Source organism: Miniopterus schreibersii, assembly GCF_964146895.1.
Source record: "Miniopterus schreibersii genome assembly, chromosome: 6".
NCBI lineage: Eukaryota > Metazoa > Chordata > Mammalia > Chiroptera > Miniopteridae > Miniopterus > Miniopterus schreibersii.
In genome coordinates, this window is record NC_138107.1 from 20306314 (window position 1) to 20325878 (window position 19565).

The 19565-nt window shown below is 38.4% G+C and overlaps 1 protein-coding gene across 1 annotated transcript in view; it reads right to left on the minus strand.

Moving 5' to 3' along the window:
* The window catches only part of PKHD1 (PKHD1 ciliary IPT domain containing fibrocystin/polyductin), a 386375-nt gene that overhangs the window by 318500 nt on the left and 48310 nt on the right, over nucleotides 1–19565 (minus strand). The window contains exons 28-33 of the mRNA XM_081141333.1: nucleotides 15750–15880; nucleotides 13674–13809; nucleotides 9472–9667; nucleotides 8707–8774; nucleotides 5700–7307; nucleotides 3800–3943 (exon numbers count right to left, since the gene is read on the minus strand). Of these exons, the coding sequence (XP_080997459.1) occupies nucleotides 3800–3943; nucleotides 5700–7307; nucleotides 8707–8774; nucleotides 9472–9667; nucleotides 13674–13809; nucleotides 15750–15880 (2283 nt within the window). The remainder of the gene's footprint in view (nucleotides 1–3799; nucleotides 3944–5699; nucleotides 7308–8706; nucleotides 8775–9471; nucleotides 9668–13673; nucleotides 13810–15749; nucleotides 15881–19565) is intronic.

The following is a 19565-nucleotide window of genomic DNA, read 5'->3' on the forward strand; positions in this document are numbered from 1 at the left end:
TCTGCAGCTAGCCTGTCCACACAGGTACATGACAAATGTTATTAAGAACTGTGGGCTTGAACCTGAGCCCTGCCTCCCTCACACTGCTGCATGCAATAGGGATAAATGAGATAAGTCCATGTGAGAGGGTTTGCACTTAATCACATACACATATTATTATTGTTGCTGTTACATTTCAAAGCATCTGCCACATAGCAGGTTCTCTGTGAACGTGTCCTGAATGAATCATGGCCATTAAAATGGTTGACAAGCAAGACTCCTATGGGTAGACGAAACATGAGAACTTCCAGTTAGGAAGCCCTCGGGCAAATAAAACAGGCTCAACACCTATAAAATAATGAACTCATTATGGGTGATTAGGTGGATGCAAATTGACAGGGTAGATTATGAAAAGTACCCAGAGCTGGGATCAGAATCCATGGATTTCACTCAAGGTTCTGCCACTAAATACCTGTGTGACCATAATCACTTTAGCTTTTCCTGCCTCGTGGAAAAGTTTGTTTCCATGAAAAAATCATGTGGTATAATTCAAGGTGTAAGTGAAAAAAAATCCAAAGATCAAAGATCTTGCTGATTTTATAAATACAAAATACTAGTTCTATCTGACAAGATGTTTTAGCAACCCATCACCTGAGAAAAATAAAATCCTCTTTATGTTAGAAGCACAGTTTGGGAGAAAGATAGAGATAATACCAAAAGCAGGGGAAAAAATGAAAAAGAACCTTTTTAGAGCTGCACCTTTAACGCCCCCTGATCCCCTGATGAAAAGAAAACACATTTGTACTGTGGTATCGGCATAAGCAAAACAATAATTAGGAAAGTTGGGTTCTAAGCCATCATCTGCATCCCGGAATGGGAAACATCGCTTTCTTCATCATGCGAAGTCAAACTAAGAAATAAAACTCAAAGCAAAGGTCAGAATTCAAAGTGACCTTAGCAAATTAGAGAAGTTAAGAGAAATAAACAAAAAGACTAAAGGAAAATAGTAAGGCAGTAAACCACAGAAGAAAAAAAGGAATTATATAAATATAAGATGAGGAAATTCCAGCTGTGCACAGTTATGTTAGAAAGAAAGAAAAAAAACACCTTGGAATAATAGTAACAGAGAGATTATAAACCAGCAAAGCAGCAGTGTAATTTTAAAAACAAATATGAGACCAGATTATATGCAGGCATCTTATGATGCTGCCCAATATGGTCAGAACTTGCTTACACAGAGGAGCTACCTAGTTTGGGGCTTCGTATTAGGAAAGAATTCAGAATTCAAAGGGGGCTCAGAATACCAAATATTATGAAATACCAAAATATTTACTTGTTGGAATGTTTCCAATCTAGTAGGTCCCATGAATTTGCATTTCTAACAAATTCCCAAGTGATGTTGCTGTTACTGCTCTAGCAAAAATAATAACAATAATATTATATTCTCAGTAATTCTCAACAGTATCATTGAGAACCATTACATTAGAAGGACTGAGATTATTCAGCTTTCTGACGGGCTGCCAGCTGATTAGGGTTGAAAAAAAATAGAGTTGGGAGAAGTATTAGTTAGGCAAGAGAATGAATTTCTCTGAGAATGGCAATTGGGAAATACTTATAAGGGTTACTGCTTATGAAATTGTCCTCTTAAAAAAATATCTTAAAATATAACAAATCTATATGACAAATATAAATTGATCAATAACATGCAATCTTATCTGAAAGTAGATAAATTATTAGTAGTTTCTAATAATTTGTGAGACACACTCCCTTTGACCATTTGATGTCCATTATAGACCTATTTTGTAGGAAAAAACACACACAATCATATACTCAAAATTTTTTATTTAGTTTCAGGGAGTTGATAGAATCCCCAAATACCATCCTGGATCATAAGTAAGAAACCAATGGAGTTTTTACCAATTCCTCTCCACCTTTGGATACTATAATTAAGAGTCTTTTTAGCCCGGCGGACATGGCTCAGCAGTTGAGCATCGACCTAGGATCCAGGAGATCTCGGTCCCATACCCAGCCAGGGCACATGCCCCGGATGCGGGCTCCATTGATCACTGATGCTTCAACTCTCTCTCTCTCCCTCTCCCTTCCTCTCTCTGAATCAATAAGGATACATATATATTTTTTTAAGTCTTTTTAAAAGGACTTTTTTTTCTTTTCTTTTTTTTAAATGAAAGAGGGGGAAAATCAACTTATCCATTTTCCTAAATGAGTCGCTCTTACACAATCAATGAGTGTTTGGTGACACCTAGTGACAATGATAAGAGTTACAGCTTCCAATTCATTTTCCTCTTAAAAATCACAGAATTTTGAGAAGTCCTTTTCTAAAACTTAATCAAATCTTTTAAAGTAAAATCATTTATATTATTTCTCTCCTAGGAGTTATAAACGTCTAATGCTTCAATTTACCTGACCCTGTAACCTCAGTGGTTTTTATCTTGGACTTCTAGCTGAAATCAAATGTCTTGAAAGAATACCAATAAGCTTTAAAAAGTTAATTAATTTAAGAAGTGTATATCTGAAAGGCTTTTTAAACAAAACTGTAGCAGTATTAAATATTAAAACCTAGAAATGTGAAGCCTTGTTTTTCCGTTTCCATGGTTTCCTTTAGCAAGCCTTGATTTTGCACACTGTACCAGTGCTGCCCTATGCACAGGAAGCAGAATGAAAAATGAAACAGGCAACGTCTCAACTTAAATCTTTTCCTGTATCTTAAGTTTCCTACTGTGGAATTAAATTAAATTTATTGGGTTTCCTATTGTAGAATTTTAAGTGGAATAGGTCTCTCTTCCACAATCACAACGTTCGACTTATACATGGTGATAATAGAAAACTCAGTTTCTAGTACTTTAAACAAGAATTGTTTCCCTTCTTTTCATGCTCTCACTCTTCCTCCTCTTTGTTGTCTAAGACAATCCAATGCAAACCACCATCACAATAGTATTATCCATCATGGAATTTTTGCCCAAGCTCAGATGACGTGATGCTTTGTAAATCTTCCACCCCCGTTCAAGCTGCAGACGGGTTAGGAAGACAACTTAAAGCACTATACAGAGAGCGTGTGTGCAAGTGATCTTTAAGTGCACAGGTACAATATCTATGATTATGCAAACAAGGTAATCACCTGGCTAAGAGGCTCCTGGAGTGACAATGGCAATTTCTTCCCTTTGGCTTTTTTTCTGAAACTCAGTGGATAAATACCCTGTGTTGTGAAGCTCTGTCATGGGACTATCAAAGCTTTGCACTTTCCTTTCCAAGAAGCTTAAAGTGGTGAGAGAGCACGGAGTATTACTGAGTAAGGGCCCAAGTAATTACCTGGACCTGGCAGAACAAGACGTTAATGTTGGCTCTTTTGCCTATAAGAATTCAAGCACTGAGCCATTAGGCAAATATGCAAGAGATAGTTGCCTTGGTGATCTAATCCCTTCACGGGTACCTGGAGTAAGCAGATGTTTTCAACAGCCCCACCCCACACAGAGACCAAGAGATTGTTTTCTCCATGATGCCTAAAGCTGCATTGAAACCATTATTTAGAACTCAGGATGACTTTCCCCATCATCGTATGACTGCAACCGAGAACATAGGTGATCAACTTTTGTTGCCAGTAATATGACAAAAGCTATTACGAATCATTTTAATACAAGGTCCTTGACTCTGACTATCACTTTAGATGGGGAGTAGAGAAATTCTTTCCCCAGGAACACAGAAAAATGAAGGGTCTGCATAGCACTAGTCACAAAAACGGAGCTAACCAAAGAATCTCATTCTCATATATACTCTTTTAAAAACATATGCCATTTTTACTGACCATCCAGAGGGAGAACCAAGCAGCTGAAGGCAGACACTGTAGCATTAGCCAGGACTTGGCAGGGGGCACCACACACAGCAGCTGAGATGTTCCCTGGAGAAAATCCTGCTCCGAACACATGAACAAGCCGTCCACCCAGGCAGCCTTCAAAACAAAGTCACAAATGCACCATCAGAGAGGCAAATCTCTCTTTACTTAACTCAAAATTCAAATTCATGCATTCTTGCTGCCCACCATTCTTTCTACGCCACCCTCTAGAATGCACACAGCTCTATTCAACAACCTATAAAAGTGCAATAATTTTTATATAGAAAAGTAATGGTTATTTGTAGTTCTTAAATTTTTATGCAAAAAAAGTATAAAATGAAAGTAAAATTTTTCCTAATCACCTATCTCCCTCCCCAGAGGTCACCATGTATGAAGTTTCTTACAAATCTTTCCAGAATTTTCTAAGCATACATATTTTTTATACAAAGGATCTTCCTAAATATATTCTTACACAACTTGTTTTCTTAAAGGTATAGCATAGACATTTTTCCAAGTCTATAGCTATAGACCTAACTCATCACACTAATAGCTATTTAGAATTTCATTGTATGGTTATGCCATAATTTATTTAGCAATTTTCCTATTGATTGATACTTCTATTATATATCCCCGCTTGCTATAATTTATGGTGCTGCAATGAACAGTATACTTATTTGAATAAAATTGTTGCAAAGTCTTAGAAATGCAATCTCTAGGTCAAAGGAAAGGTAAATTTTTAGTTTTGATGGATACTCCATATTTCTCTCCAAAATAATGTTGTACGAGTTTACAGTCCTATCAGCATTGCATGAGAGTGTCTATCTCTGATGGGTAAAAGTATGTTCCTAACAGACACGTTTTGCTTCAATCTGAATAAAGCTAAATGTCCCCAGGACCCTCAGACATATGCAACCTCTAGTCCACACTGAGATAGAGTTCCAGTTTCTACCACCTTCATAGCAAGTCTAGGTTGCATTTACACAGCCACCTAAAGAACTCAAGAACAACACTTTGCTTAGCATGCATTTCATACCTCTGCCTTTTCGCCATAAAAATCATGGAATCTTAGAGAGTAGAAAGGGGAACTAGGGAGCATCCAGCCCAAACCCCTTTATCAAATAAGGAAGCTGAGGTTTACAAAGTAACCCAGCTAACTCACTGGCGTACTAGGGATCAGAATCCCAATCCCCATAGAGTCCCAACCAGCTAAAGTGGACAAATTTGTTCTAAGAAAAGGCTTAGCTAGTACTTCATCAGTCTAAGATTCAGCTCCCACAATTTCCTCTATACTTTCTGCATCCCAGTTGAAATCGAGCTATCTCAAGAACAGTAAGGCTTTAGGTACACAGAAACTAAAACCACGTTGGAAGAAAAGGCAAGGCAAACTTCATTCTATCTAAAAGGAGAAAAAGTTCAACCAATGCAATCATAGTAAGTTGGTCTATTATTAGTGGAGTATGAATTCATCTGTAAAATATTATAAAATGATAAAAATTAATCACATTTAGTAAGTTTAAAATAATTCAAATTGACACATGGGTATAAAAATAGGTGAAGGCATTTATGTTCTACTTAAATGATCAAATTATGAGCTCTTATAAATGGTATTATTTAATTTAAAACACAAATTCAATCATGCAAAAGTATCCAATTAAAATACAGTCACATGCTTAGAGAATATGCACAATTTCTTTGATGAAAAATAAAGCCTCATACATGGAACATTAGGAGGAGACTGGGACTGTAAGAAGCCAATCAGGCTTCTTGCTTGTCTGTCGTTCAGATTGATGTTATCTGCTGCCTCTTAGAGTAGTGAGAGCAGTGATTAACCATTTACATATAGAAAACACTCTGTCTTATTTGCTTGGCTTACCGAAGTTCTCAGTCACTGCCGTAATAGTAACGCTCGACGTGAACACCAGGATGGATGAGGCCCACCCTCGTGTGTGGTCATAACCTCTGACTTGGTACTCCCCAGCAGGAAGGACTGGGACCACACACTGGAGAACCGTGCGGTTGCCAGAGACACCCACACAGGGTGACATCCCGATAAAAATGTCAACGTTCTCAGCTCCTGAGATCTGGGCCACCACAAAGGCTAAGACATCACCAATGTGAGAAACAGAGAGCAATTCTGGGGTGAAGGTGTCACTATAACCAATGACTCCCATATGGTATGAATGTCCATCTACCTCTATGTCCAGGACAGCAGAGCCATTCCCCGCAGGAACAATGCACTGGACGAGCTTGGCACTGACGTTCACCGTCAGGCAGGCCCGCTGGCCAATGTAGACCAATGAGCTGTTCTGCCCTCTCAGGGCTATGCCCTCTATGGTCAAGAGGCCTCCTCCATGCATGCTGAAATTTTGGGGGAAATAATGAAACACCTGAGGCAAAATGGAGAAGTGTCTGGAAATGTTAACGGAACAGGCATACCCATTTCTTGAGTGAAAAACTGATAGGTAGTGGAGTCCGGGGGTCAAGTCACTTATCCAGCATGCCACGTGGCTTGCATTGAAGAAAGTTACAACGCAAGGAAGGTGACCATCCAAGTACACCGTTGGCTCATCCGCTGTGGTGCCTAACCTCTGACCTCTAATCAGCACTGAAGTTAGAGACCCATTGATGCTAGTGGTCAAGGCGTCCATGACAGGAGTTGTCTCCTCCCTCAAGAAAAGAGTGCAATTACCCTGGCACTCACTGGGTAGCCCATTGACCAGGACTGTGACGTTCAGGCTGAAGGAAGCACCAGGCACTGAGTCACCCACCAGGTTAACCTGGCAGAGGATTGTCTGGTCCCCCAGGCTCAAAATTGCACAGGTAAAAGGACCGGAAAGATCAACCTGAACCAATTTCCTCCTGGAGTTGAGAGCCAACCCCTTCACCGTGAGTATTATCCCACCACAGGCAGACCCATTGGCCGGGAAGATGGACATTATCCGAGGTGTCACCACAAATTCCTGGGGTACCGCAGACATGTTCGCAAAGCCCATCTGCTTGTGGCGTACATGAAGTGGATAGACACCCGCCTCCAAGCTGTGGAGAGGAAAGGAGCACCCAGACAGGCTCATGTTGCTCCCCAAAGACTGTGTCTCAAGATCGCAGTTCAGGTCCCCCAGAAGAATCACTGAGTTGGAGAGGTTATGTCCTTCCACATAAAGTCTCAGGCTGTTGTTCGTGAATTCTCCTCGCAAGGCAGTGACCACTGGTGTTGCTGCCACTTCATAAATGAAGGTAAAACCCTTCCCCACCAGCCTTGGTGAAGGTCCCAGGGTGAAGGACATGTTGCCAGCCCAGACCTCCACGGGGGCTGGGACAAGGAGGACGTCTGCCTCAGGCAGCAGGGGGGCGGGTGAGGTCTCACACCACACGTTTGTCTCTGTTAACTTCACAATGTCACAGGATTGATTGCCCACAAGCACCCAAATTAAAGCTGGGTCCCTGCTGAATCCTGCTCCTGAGATGCTGAGAATGGTCCCACCTAAAGCATGAGTACCGAAAACAAAGCATTAATGCCAATAGTCAGAACTAGGAGCCCACAACACCCAGATAAGCCCCAGAGCAATTAAGTGGAGGGTGGGGAAATGTTGGTGAAACCTGGATTATATCACCACACCCCATCAATGTTAAATTTGTGATCCTTTCCACAGGAGCCAGATGGGCTGAAATTCACACACAGTAAAACAATATAAATTGTTATCTAGGAAGAATGTTCTAATATTTGAGACAGAATTTACAATATACTGACAGATTCTAGGAGCCAACACTTCCATCAACTTATACACTACTAAAAGAATCAAATTTCTTAAAGTGTTCTTGTTATCTTCTATCTCCTCTGACATGTAAGTCTATATTATTATATATATTATTAGGTAGAGAGAGTATATGTATATTTTACATAAACATACATACAATTTATATATTAATGAAAGATCAAATTCCGTAGCTTTATCATCTCACATATTATCTGACATATTTTTCATATTATTCTATATGTTATTATGTGAAGTATATGTATATTGTTCTATGTATTTAACTAACACACTAATGAAAAACCTGTTCGTCTTCTACTTACCTTCTACATTATTCTATATTATATTTCAATATTCCACATATTATGTAGCCATGTGTGTATATGTAGTCATGTGTGTATATGTATATATGACATACCAAGAGCCACTGACACATGCTTGTGAATTTACTGCTACATCCATAGACTTTGCCTTGCACTCCAGCTGAGGGACAATCAAACCATCTTCAGGACAGGGGTTGGAGCGACATACCCCATATCATTACCAACTCCGTGGTGGAGCCAAGCAGCTTTTCAAAGGATTTTACTACACTCAAAAAGGATACTGTGTTATTTCATACACTATCACAATGATTATTCACATACACGCATAAAGCTTTCAATTGTTTTCTGAATACTTTTCTAGATTTCTCTATTTGCCTTGTCCTCATATCTCACACATTGGCATTTGTGTTTCTGCCCACTTCGGGGTCTTTCACCCGCTTCCATAGAGAAAAGTGAAGACACAGAACCTCATTTCTCTCCTTACAATGTGCAGGATCTAAAAGGAAAACGCAGGAAGCACTTCCCTTATTTTTCTAATATCCACTCAAGGTGTGCTACCCTTGAGATGTTTCATCCACTTTCTATCAGAAAAAGAAAACCAGGCACATCTCCTTTTCATAAAAATTCTTTCATTTCCTGAGCTTACTGAGTTTTCACAGCCTTCGGTTCCTGGAGCACAGGGAAAACTCCTCTCCCTGTTGCCCATTTCTGATCTGACTGGTCAATGAATCCAGGAACAAACTCTGAGTATGCAGTGAGTTATACATGCGGGATAGATGACATCAGTCTCGTCACAGCCACTCACCCAGAAGGGACCCACAGCAAGGCTCAATGCTCAGAACTTCTGTGATGTACTGGATGTGAAGATCGACCCTACAGAAGAAAACGGGGAGATTCCTATGAAATAACTGAGAGACTTGGAAGAAGACTTAGGAAAAAAGGAGTAGGACAGAAGAGATATATGTATTTTGGAGAGAAGAGAGCAGTTATGGAGAGCAAAGTGTGAATAATTGCCTAACTGTGAAGAAAAGAAATGGTTGGGAAACGATTTTGGGTGGGACATTTTCCTGGGCCAGTACCATGTGGTGGCAATAATCCCATGTAGTTTAGCTAACTTTCTGGAATGAGGAGACAGAACTTCTAGAGAAATACTGGGCAGAGGGACTTCAGGGCAAAGAGGATATGAATATTGCTTGTATAATAATTATAAGCCATTTATTCAAAGCCCAAGACACAATCTTATTAAAGGTCTTATTTAAATACATACTCTTATTAAAGCTGAGAGTCTTCCCTCTTCGCATATAGATGCCCACCCCACTCAAGCACCATGATGTCTTAATTCCAGAAAGTTCTCTGTTCCCCAACTAATAAGCCAAAAATTTCCTCTGGATCAGTCTTGAGAGCAAACTCTCCTGTAGGGTTTCTAAGATTTGTTCACATTTTATGATTACCATGTGTTTATTCCCTAACTTCGAAGAAGAAAAATTAAAGTCCTAACTCAAAACTAGAATTCAACTGAATCACTAGACCATCAAAGAGACCTAAAATTAATGGCAAATGTCCACCTCACCCTTGTGAGCGAATGCTGACCCCGTTGATGGAGACGGAGATTCTGTGGAGGCCAGCAGGCAGCGGGGGCAGCACCACCTCCAGGCCCTGGGCAGTCTTCTCATGAACCCGAGCCAGGGAATCCTGGATGTGGACTTCCACGTCCAAGTCTGTGTAGTCCACCAGCAGCACCATCCCAATGAAAAGGCTCTCACCTCCTGTGTGGAAAAGCATTCCGTAGCCTCTGTGCTGTGGGTTTGTGTCCTCAACCACCTCTCCAATTCTAAAACTGTCTTTTATTATTAAATACATGGTCATCCCTGTGCATAGTACTGCAATTAAGAGTTTTAATGCCAACCTAATTTTTTTCATGGAACTTCTAACAATTCTTTTAATAGAGCTAGAGCCTGTAACCTCATGAGCATAAAAAGTAAATTTGTGAGGACAATTGTACTCAAGAAGCAAACTAATCTATCTTCATGAAGAGGCAAATTGAGAAGTAGTTTGGAGGGCTGATGACCTTCATAACCAGCAAATAGCACCCCATGTCCTTTTTTTTAACTTCCATTTTTCTACTGATAGAAGTCTAAAGCTGTATCTTCAGTGTGCACTGGACCCCATAATAATGCTGTATGTGAGTATAGTACTTACAGTTTACAGAGCACTTTGGTCCTTACACTATCCTGATGAGATCTATGGAGCCATTAGTAGGACTGGCATTTAGCTTTTGAGGAAACTAAGGTTCGGCAGCCAAGGTTTCATAGCTAATTAATGGAAATGTCAAGGCCTGAGCCAAGTCTTCTCTTACACTTAGATACATTTTTAATTTAATTAGCAACTCTACTAAAATGCTCTGTATACTATAGACACTCTAATTCAATTCCTTTTACCTCAAATAGTACTGAACTCCAAGAGTAATATGTCATAAAGGGCATAAAAATAAGTTGCAAATAGACCCTGCCCTCAAAAAGACCTCAAAAGTGGGAAAATAGGTGCCAAAATAGCTTCAGTTATAAAACCTACCATAAGAGAGGTGGCAATTATGCAGTGGGTCGTTCAAGTCAGAGCAATGTTCAAAATATCAAGAAAGGCCTTATGGGCAAGATGGTGCTTGAAATTCAACCTGAAAGCTAAACCCCAAGAGGCCAATATAAACAAGAAGGGGTTGACAATTCAATTCTGAAAACTTTACAGTTTTACCCAAAGTGTTTGTAGCACTTTCTCATTTCATCATCCAGTGGGTTTGAGAGAAGGAACGAGATGTGGGTGACTTTCTGGAAGACCAGATACACGTACATGCAGTTAGGGACTCTATTAGAGTAGGCTGAGCTGATGGTGGTTCTATGGCTAAAGACCAAGAAACCCAATCCTGAGAGGTCTCTACTTAATTCAGCGGGCAGTAGAGGCCTCCAAAGTTTTCTACACAAAGAAAGAATATGATTAAAGCTATCATTCCAATTTATAAGATCAATTGAAGAGACAGGGGAGGGGAAATCCACTCTGCAGACAACTGGAGTCTTAAGAGCTAGAAATCAAGTATGCAATGGCAAGAGGGGAAATAAATAAATATGCCTTTCCTGCATCTCGGTGTGTCCATAGAGACACAGCTTAAGCTAAAGCTCCTTTAGTTGCTAATGTTTGAGAACTGCTACAGGGCTGGCATCTGTAGGACACCATAGCCAACTAGATGAGGAGAAGAGGCTGCCTGAAAGAGAAATGTCAAAGAGGAGGGCTTGTGGGTTGTTGAGATGACCGAATTGACATTTAAAGCCTTGTTCTGCCATTTAACTGCCTGTGTGCCTCACTCTGGGCTCTCGAAGCCTTGGATGTTTCTTCAGTGAGACAGTAACAGAGCACAGTCCATGCGATTTGTTGTAAGGATTAAGTTAAGCATCCCAGGAAAGCCTCTTGTGCAGACGAGCATTCAAAAGCCCTCGATTAGCTTCATCTATATTCTCTTTCCTTCTTCAGGTCCTCCCAACCTTGCTTTTACTGTGAAGTCTGAAGCCTCCACATAGTGAGTTCAAGGAATTTCAGGGTTGGGAAAGAAAACAGACATGACCACATGGTGGCAGAGCACACACAAAAAAATTTTAAAAATGAGCTTTATGTGGGTGGTGCTTTGTCAGGTTCACATAGATGCAGAAATCTCAGAGTCAACAATAAGTGACCACCACCCAGAAGGGCAGGAAAGCAAGGAAAGTCCTGGTGGAGACGGGCATTAGAGAGGAGCTTATGAATCTACATGATGCCACTCAGCAGTGCAGTAGGTAGTCTTTGGTCAGAGGGCTGCTAAGGGCATCAGTGGCTTGGAGTTCTTTAAAGCCCCTAGGTTTATCATATCTATGTCTAGCAGAGGTTGTGTGCAGTTTTACAGGGTATGCAAAGCATGCAGGCTCTAAAAGGCTAAAAATATACTTTGGGGGACTATATTGAAAATAATTAGATGTATGAAAATTTGAGTTTGGCATTGGCAGGCTTGAGCTAATGGCTCCCAGCCTGCTGTGAAAGGGTAAACAACATAGGGCAATAGGTACAGGCCATCTTTGGCTCATTAATATAATACAGTATCTGGCGGGATGATGGCATTCACTTCAACACAGCACTTATTGAGTAGGTACTTTTACGTTCTTCATCTCCACTCTTCTCTCTCTTGAGAGAACTATTCCCACCTAACAGTTAAAGGAACTAAAGGTAAAGGAAGTTAAATATCTTGCCCAAGCTGTGGCTGAGCTGGGATTCATTCATATCTAGAGTTGACTGATTAAAAAACCACTCTAATGGTCCTGTACATCAAAGTATCTGCCCCTCCTTCCCACCCTTCCTCTTCTCTTTCTTTGATTACATCTTGGCTTCAAAGTCACCATCAACATAATCATCTCCTGGATGGAGATATGCCACACTCCAACCTTCAAAGAGACTTTCCCCATAGGTTACCACTCTTTGTGGGTTTTATAACATGTTCTTTATTCTGCCTGTAGAAAGATTTAAATGCAAGTGTAAATTCTGCAAATAATGCATCATGTTGTATATATCAATAACATGAACTCCCTGGGTTCCTGGTCAATTGTCAAGCTAATCCTAGATGCCTGTGAGGCACTGATGCAATGTATTTATTCTTTTTATTATAGGTAGAAAATTTTATTAAAAGCCCAAATCACTGAAATCTGAATGGAACACAAAGCTCCCTCCTCCCTTTTCGACCTCCTTGGGAAGAATCTATACCACTAAGGAATTTTACGCACTCTGGTGGCCTGAGGCAGCAAATTCTTCTTCTGCACTATCTGAGCTGAATAATATTGAGAGCTAAAGGACACTTCCCTTTATTTATGTACTCTTGAGCAATGGTAAATGAAAATAGTCCCAGAAAATTGATTTCAGACTTTATTTTTTTTGCGGGGGGGGGGGTATATTGGATGGTCTTTTATAATAAACAGATATGGCTGCCATAAACCCTCTGTTATCTGGCATTTAATTAATCAGAAAGGTGTGTTACCCGGTACTTTTCCAAATCTATATGGTCTGACATGATGATAAATTATTATATTTCCATCCTATCATCTGAATTATCCTAGAAAGATTAAATTGCTTATCATTGTTGTGTGCTAAAGAATTCATTCTTTTTATACCCAGTATGTCTCAAGGAACAAGAATTCTTGGCTAATCAGAACACCCTATTCTCTAATCATATCAAATAACTGCTATAATAGAATATGAGGCCCAAAACAGTATTTTATAGTAAGCTATATAAGTGGATAACTGCTTAGACTCTGCAACCAGATAGCTTGGTTCAAATCCTAGCTCTGTTACTTACTGAAGGTAACATCTTAGACACGTTACTTCTTCTTTTGTTCCTTAGTTTCCTTACCTATAAATGGGGACTAATAATTGTGTAAATTAGTGATAATAATTAAAGTCTACTATATGTCTGTGCTATTGACACATAGTAGGTGCTCAATAAATATTTGTTGAATTGTTACCTTTAACTTCCCTTGTCATTATCATGATGGAAATAGTCACAATTTTACAGAGTGAAAATAGATATAAGGAGATTTATTCAGTGATGACTAAAATGAGAATACCAGTCTCCTGAGTTTCTGAAAAATAACTTTCATCCCAAATATAACACTAAATAAAGCTCAATAAAATGTATAAGCCATTGTTTTCCTTTTTGTTGGATTAAAGATCTAAAAATAAAAGATTCTTCCATATCATGCATTTTACCTGCTATGCTACTTCTGTTTCTGCTCAGAGACATGATCACTGGATTTAAAGAAGAGACATACGTAAATGCCATAGAAAGAACTGCAGAATGGTCCCCTCTGATCACAGTCACATTCACAATGGGTCCATCTTTCCCCTGAAAAATCAATTTTTAAAATTGAACCTCTGTAAATAAGATTGACTTGAGAGAAGTCCATGTAGAATTAATTTAAAAGGTTAATTTCATGAAAATTGTTCTTAAAGAGTATATTTGCTACTTTCAGGTCTCTCACACACATGCATACAGTAGCAAATGTTTATAATAGGCAAGTGCAGCATCCAACTAATTAAGAAGTAAATAAGAATTATCTTCAATTAACACACCAATTTGTTCTGCAAGAAAAATGGCAATTTCAAGTAAACATCCATACCTAGCTAAACTATCCATCAAGTGTGAGAATACTTTCAGACATATAAGTACTCAGAAAACTTCCCTCTGATATGTTCTTTCTTGGGATGTTTCTTATGTCTATGGCTTCATAGAATAAACAATAGCCAATAAAGAGAAAGATACGTACTCCAAGAAATGACTACACAAGAGAGCAATCCAGGAAAGTGCTAGGATAAAATCTGTAGAATAAATCTAAACAACATCAAGTTCAATCAAAGCAGAAAAGAGAGAGCTTCAAGGAAAAAGAGCAACTGATATGACAGAATTTTTTTCTTAAAATAGAGAATTTTTATTATAAAGAAGGCATGTTTTAAAAAAACTCTAAAAAATCAACTAAAATATATATTTTTTTCTGATTCTAACAGCATCATTTAAATAGTTATAATAATGTAAGCATAGTTTATTGATTTAAAAAATACTGGTATTATAACTATATTCAAAAGAATTAAAAGTGGTTGTTTCAGGAAGGGGGGACTTGAAGCAGGGAGGGGTAGGAGAGCATGATTGCTTTACTATTCTCCTTTTAAACTTTGCATGTATTACTTTGATCAAAATTAAAAAGGTTTTTTTTAGTGTTTATTCTCTTTTGTGAAAGAAATCCAAACAGTACAAAATTTAGCCATTAAAATGTAAATATATATTAAAGTGATAATACCAGTGTTGGCCAAACACCAGAAATCAGACACTTGTACAGTGATAGTAAGAGTATAAATTAAAAAGGAATTTCAGACAACTGGATACTACATATCTTGAGAAAAGTAAATATGACCAAAACTATAGTTAATGGAATGATGAAAGCTCTGTTGTTTGAAATAGGAAATCTTGGAAATTATCTTAATGTCCGTTAATAAGGAACTATTAAACAAATTATAATACAACCATGTATTGAAATTGCAAGCAGTTTATATATAAAAGCTAACATTTCATAATATTTGAGTAATAGGATAAGATAAAAATGTGGGACCACAGATCAAAGATTATTCTGAACCCTCTCTTCCAGAGGTCTTTATTTGTTCAGTACACAGTCATCTTTTGGGGTCATGGATGTGCTAGGAATGTTGATGACACTGATGTCAACTCTGAATAGAAAACTCAGTCTCAGCTGTGAGCGTGACCCTCACTAACAGCACCAGGGAAGGACCTGGACTCAGATGTCTTGGTAGGTTATGAGAGAGTATTAACTGAAGAAAAATAAAAGAGGACAGCTAAGGAATTTGCTTTTAAGGGGAAAAGGAAACAGCAGGAAATAACTAAGAAGATGTCTTATAGGAACAAAATAGGCTAGAAGAGTCTAAGTTTCACCATTCACATCCATTCCAGAAAACAAACTTGCTGGAGAAAACTAAGTTATTTGTTGTTTACTTAAGAGAGTGGTGAGATTACAAGATATGTAAGGTTTACAAACCAACACCTAGAATGTTCACCAGATAAACTTATTTATCACATGGCACTAATACTCACTGAGCATGGGACTTCCTTCTTTGTCTTCTTTTAAAGAAAATTTGATGATGTTAATTACAAGCCCCACTGGGGGAGTCAGCTTCCCACTTCATAGCAGAACAGGCAATATAAACAACATAAGCATTCTCTCATGATGAAAAGGTCACCCACACAGAGAAAAGGAGATGCCAAAGGTTTCCACTTACTCTGGCTGGAACTTGGCACTGAATTCTTCGTGAATTGCTTGCGGTGACATTGATGGCACAAGACTGCGATCCAAATAACACCAAGCTAACATCTTCCAAACCAGAGCCTCGGATGGTGGCCCAGAGCCCTCCTATAACAAAAACAGCATTTTCAGGTGGGATAGACAGCCATACAGGCAGACAAAATTATTCACAAGAGAGATAAAATGAAATTAAAATATGAAGCTCCTTATTCAAAATACAAGGCATGCTCTAACTGCAGAAAAAGAGTGAAGTTAAATACATAACCTATATAGAGAGAAGTAGCAATGGTGACTAGAGGGCAGAGAGAAGTATTGATGTTACTTCTCTGGAGTTATTTACAAATAAAACATAGACATACAACACTGCCATAAGTCAGAGAAATAAAGTAGATGGTCTCTGAAAAACCCTTTCTGCCCTAGATTTTTAAATATTGTTTCTGCCAATCCTATAAAACGTATTTGTTTCTGGAAATATCAAGCATAAGGGGGCATCAGGGCCACAGGTTGCTCTGCCACCTAAAGCAGATCACTTGTAGCATTGCCCCTGCATTCACTGGTTCTCACTTCCCTCATCTTTAAAAAACAGCCCTTCCAGCTTTTGTGATTTGATACTACAAATACTAGGTTCTAGTCTCCATGATGGTGTAGATGTCGCTGACATCATAACCCACTGCCATCAAGATTTCTTTCCTTATGACTTCAGGGCAACCACAGAAACCCCTGTCCCCCCACTGCAGAGGTGGGTGAGAGGACGCATGGCACCAATCACGCCTATATCATGGCATACGTTCCCATTTGGAAGAGCAGCCCTTGATCTAACTGGTAAACAGAAATACCACTTATTATTGATGAGGGCAATGATGCTGGTCTGCCAGATGCTTGTAACCCGGAAGGGGATACAAGAGTGGCAGTGAGGCCACCAGATAAGGACATGCACCCCTTGGGAGTAGGAAGTGGGTGCAGAAGTAAGGTTATCTTCTCCAAGCATGTCAGTGTGAGAAAGGGAAACATACAACCTGAAGAAAACCTTTTAGGAGAATGTGACTTTGTGAAATAACACCCTGACGTTAAATATATAAACTTGCCCTAACGAGTCTGCCCAAGACTACAATAGACTTCAAAGTTAGAGAATAAAATTGAAGAAAAAAATAATTTAAAATAACATAAAAGATAGAATATTTGGAAACAATCTTGACAAGAAAATTTCAAGATAATGAAGAAAGTTGAAGAAAGTGTTGAAATGCTCCTGAGGAGCATAACAGATAGATTAAAACTTAAATAATAAAACTAAAATAAATGGATAGAAAGAGTGATCATCAGAATGGATGCAGATCTTTCTAAATTAAATTGAAGCATCAATGCAATTCCAATAGTTACAAACAGGATTTTCCATTTCAATTAGACAAGCTGATTTTAAAATTCAATAAAAAATAAACAACAATAACCAGAATACAAAATTTTAAAATTAAGAGTAAAGAAGTCTTCTGTCAGACATCAAAATACCTTATTTTAAAACTATAATTAAAATGCAATAATAAAGCATGAAAAATCAATGGAACAGAATAAGAAGTTCAAAATAAACCCAGAGAAGCCTGGCCGGGGTGGCTCAGTGGTTGAGTATTGAGGTCCGATTCCTGGTCAGGGCACATGCCCAGGTTTCAGACTCAGTCCTCAGTAGGGAGCGTGCAGGAGGCAGCTGATAATGACTCTTACATCAATGATGTTTCTATCTCTCTCCCTCTCCCTTCCTCTCTCTGAAATCAACAAAGACATTAAAAAAAAATTCTTAAAGATAAACCCAGAGAAGTAATAAGACTATAGAAAATTATAAATATGGCATTTTACATAAGAGAAAATAGATTATTTATTTAGTAAATGAAGTAAGTGAATAGCATTGAAAAAATTAAATCTGAATTCCTACCTCCAACCCTTACCAAAATAAATCCCAAAATGATGAAATATTTAACCATAAAAATAAAACATTAAAAAACTAGAATAAAACATGGCAGGATTTTTATTTTTACATAATTTTAGAGAAGGAAAGCTCCCTCTAAGTATTTTTAAAACCCTGAAGCCATAAAATGTTGATAAATTTACTGCATAAAAAGTTAAAATATTTATGAATTACAAAAATAGTAAACAAAGAGACAAAGATAAACATATAAGGTCTAATTCCTTAATATAGAAAAAGCTCTTTAAAATAAAATAAAAAAGGACAATAACCAAACTGGGGGGAAAAGTGAGTCAAGGGGGTAAATAGTTCACTGAGAAGTAAATACAATGCCTCTTAAATACATGAAAAGGTATACAATTTCTCTCTACAGAATAAATGCAAAGTAAAGGTACAATTAAATACTATTTTTCTTCTATAAGACTGGCAAATATCAAAAAGTTTGGTAACATGCTGTGTTAATAAGATGTAAATACATTGCTGCATAGAGAATAAATTATACAACCTCTAAAGAGAATATTTTGGTATTTTCAAAATATTAAATGTATATTAGCTCTTGAAGTAGAAATTCCACTTCTAAGAAGTTACACTACTATTTTCAAACATATGCAAAAATAGAAGAACTGTACATCCATATACAAAGGAATGAAGTTGGACCCTGTTTTGGATTCAATTGTGTCCCCTACAAATCATATGTTGAAGTCCTACCTGCCGGTACCTCAGAATGTGACCTTGTTTGGGAATAGGTTCATAACAGATGTAATTAGTTAATATAAAATAAAGTCATACTTGAGTAGAGTGGGCCCCTAACTCAATATGACTGGTATCTTATTATAAGGGAAATTTGGAGCACAGAAAAGACACAGCAAGAACACCATATAAAGATGAAGCCAGAGGTCAGGTGATGCGTCTATAGCCAAGGAGTGTCAAAGATTGCCAGTGAACCACCAGAAGCTAGGGGATAGGCATGAAACTGCTTGGTCCAGAAGGAATCAACTCTGCTGATGGCTTGATCCATAACTTCTAGCCTCCAGAACAATAGGACACTGAAGTTCTGTTGTTTAAGCCATCCAGTTTGTGGGATCTGGATAAGCAGCCCTAGAAAACTAATCAGACCCCTGCCTCCACCATATGCAAAAGTTGACTCAAGATTAATCAGATATCTAAATGCAACAGCTAAAACTGCAAAACTCTTTGGAAAAAAAGATGCACAGATTTTAGTGACTTGGGAATAGGGAATTATTCCTTAGCTATGATGCCAAAGCACAAGCAACAACAGCAATAATACAGAAACTGGACTTGATTAAAATTTAAAACTTTTGAGCTTCAAAGACTACTATCAAGAAAATAAAAAGTCTACCCACAGGCGGGAGAAAATATTTGCAAATCATATATCTGACTCATTCAGACTATCTAAAGACCTCTTACAACTCAACAATAAAAGGACAAGTAACCCAATTTTTTAAATGGGCAAAGGATTTGGATAGGCATTTTTCCAAAGAAGATATACAAATGGCCATTTGTGACCTCTCTGGTGTTCTTGGAACAAGCCAAGCTCATTCTGACTCAAGACTTTACCATTTGATGTTCCCTCCACCTAGAACTCTCTTCTCCAAGATTTCCCCAGGACTCATTCCTTCACCTCATCTCTGTCTCCCTTCTCCAGTGCCATCCACGTCAACCCTCCAGTGCCAATGGCCTTCTGATGTTAATAATTAAAAGTTGCAGAGGTAGTGACATTGTGCCATTTTCATTTGAAAGTCCCAGTGCCTCACAAGGTCCTATAACTAAAGAGAAGGCAACTCTATCTCAGCAAGAAATGGTGAGAAGGAAATATGTACT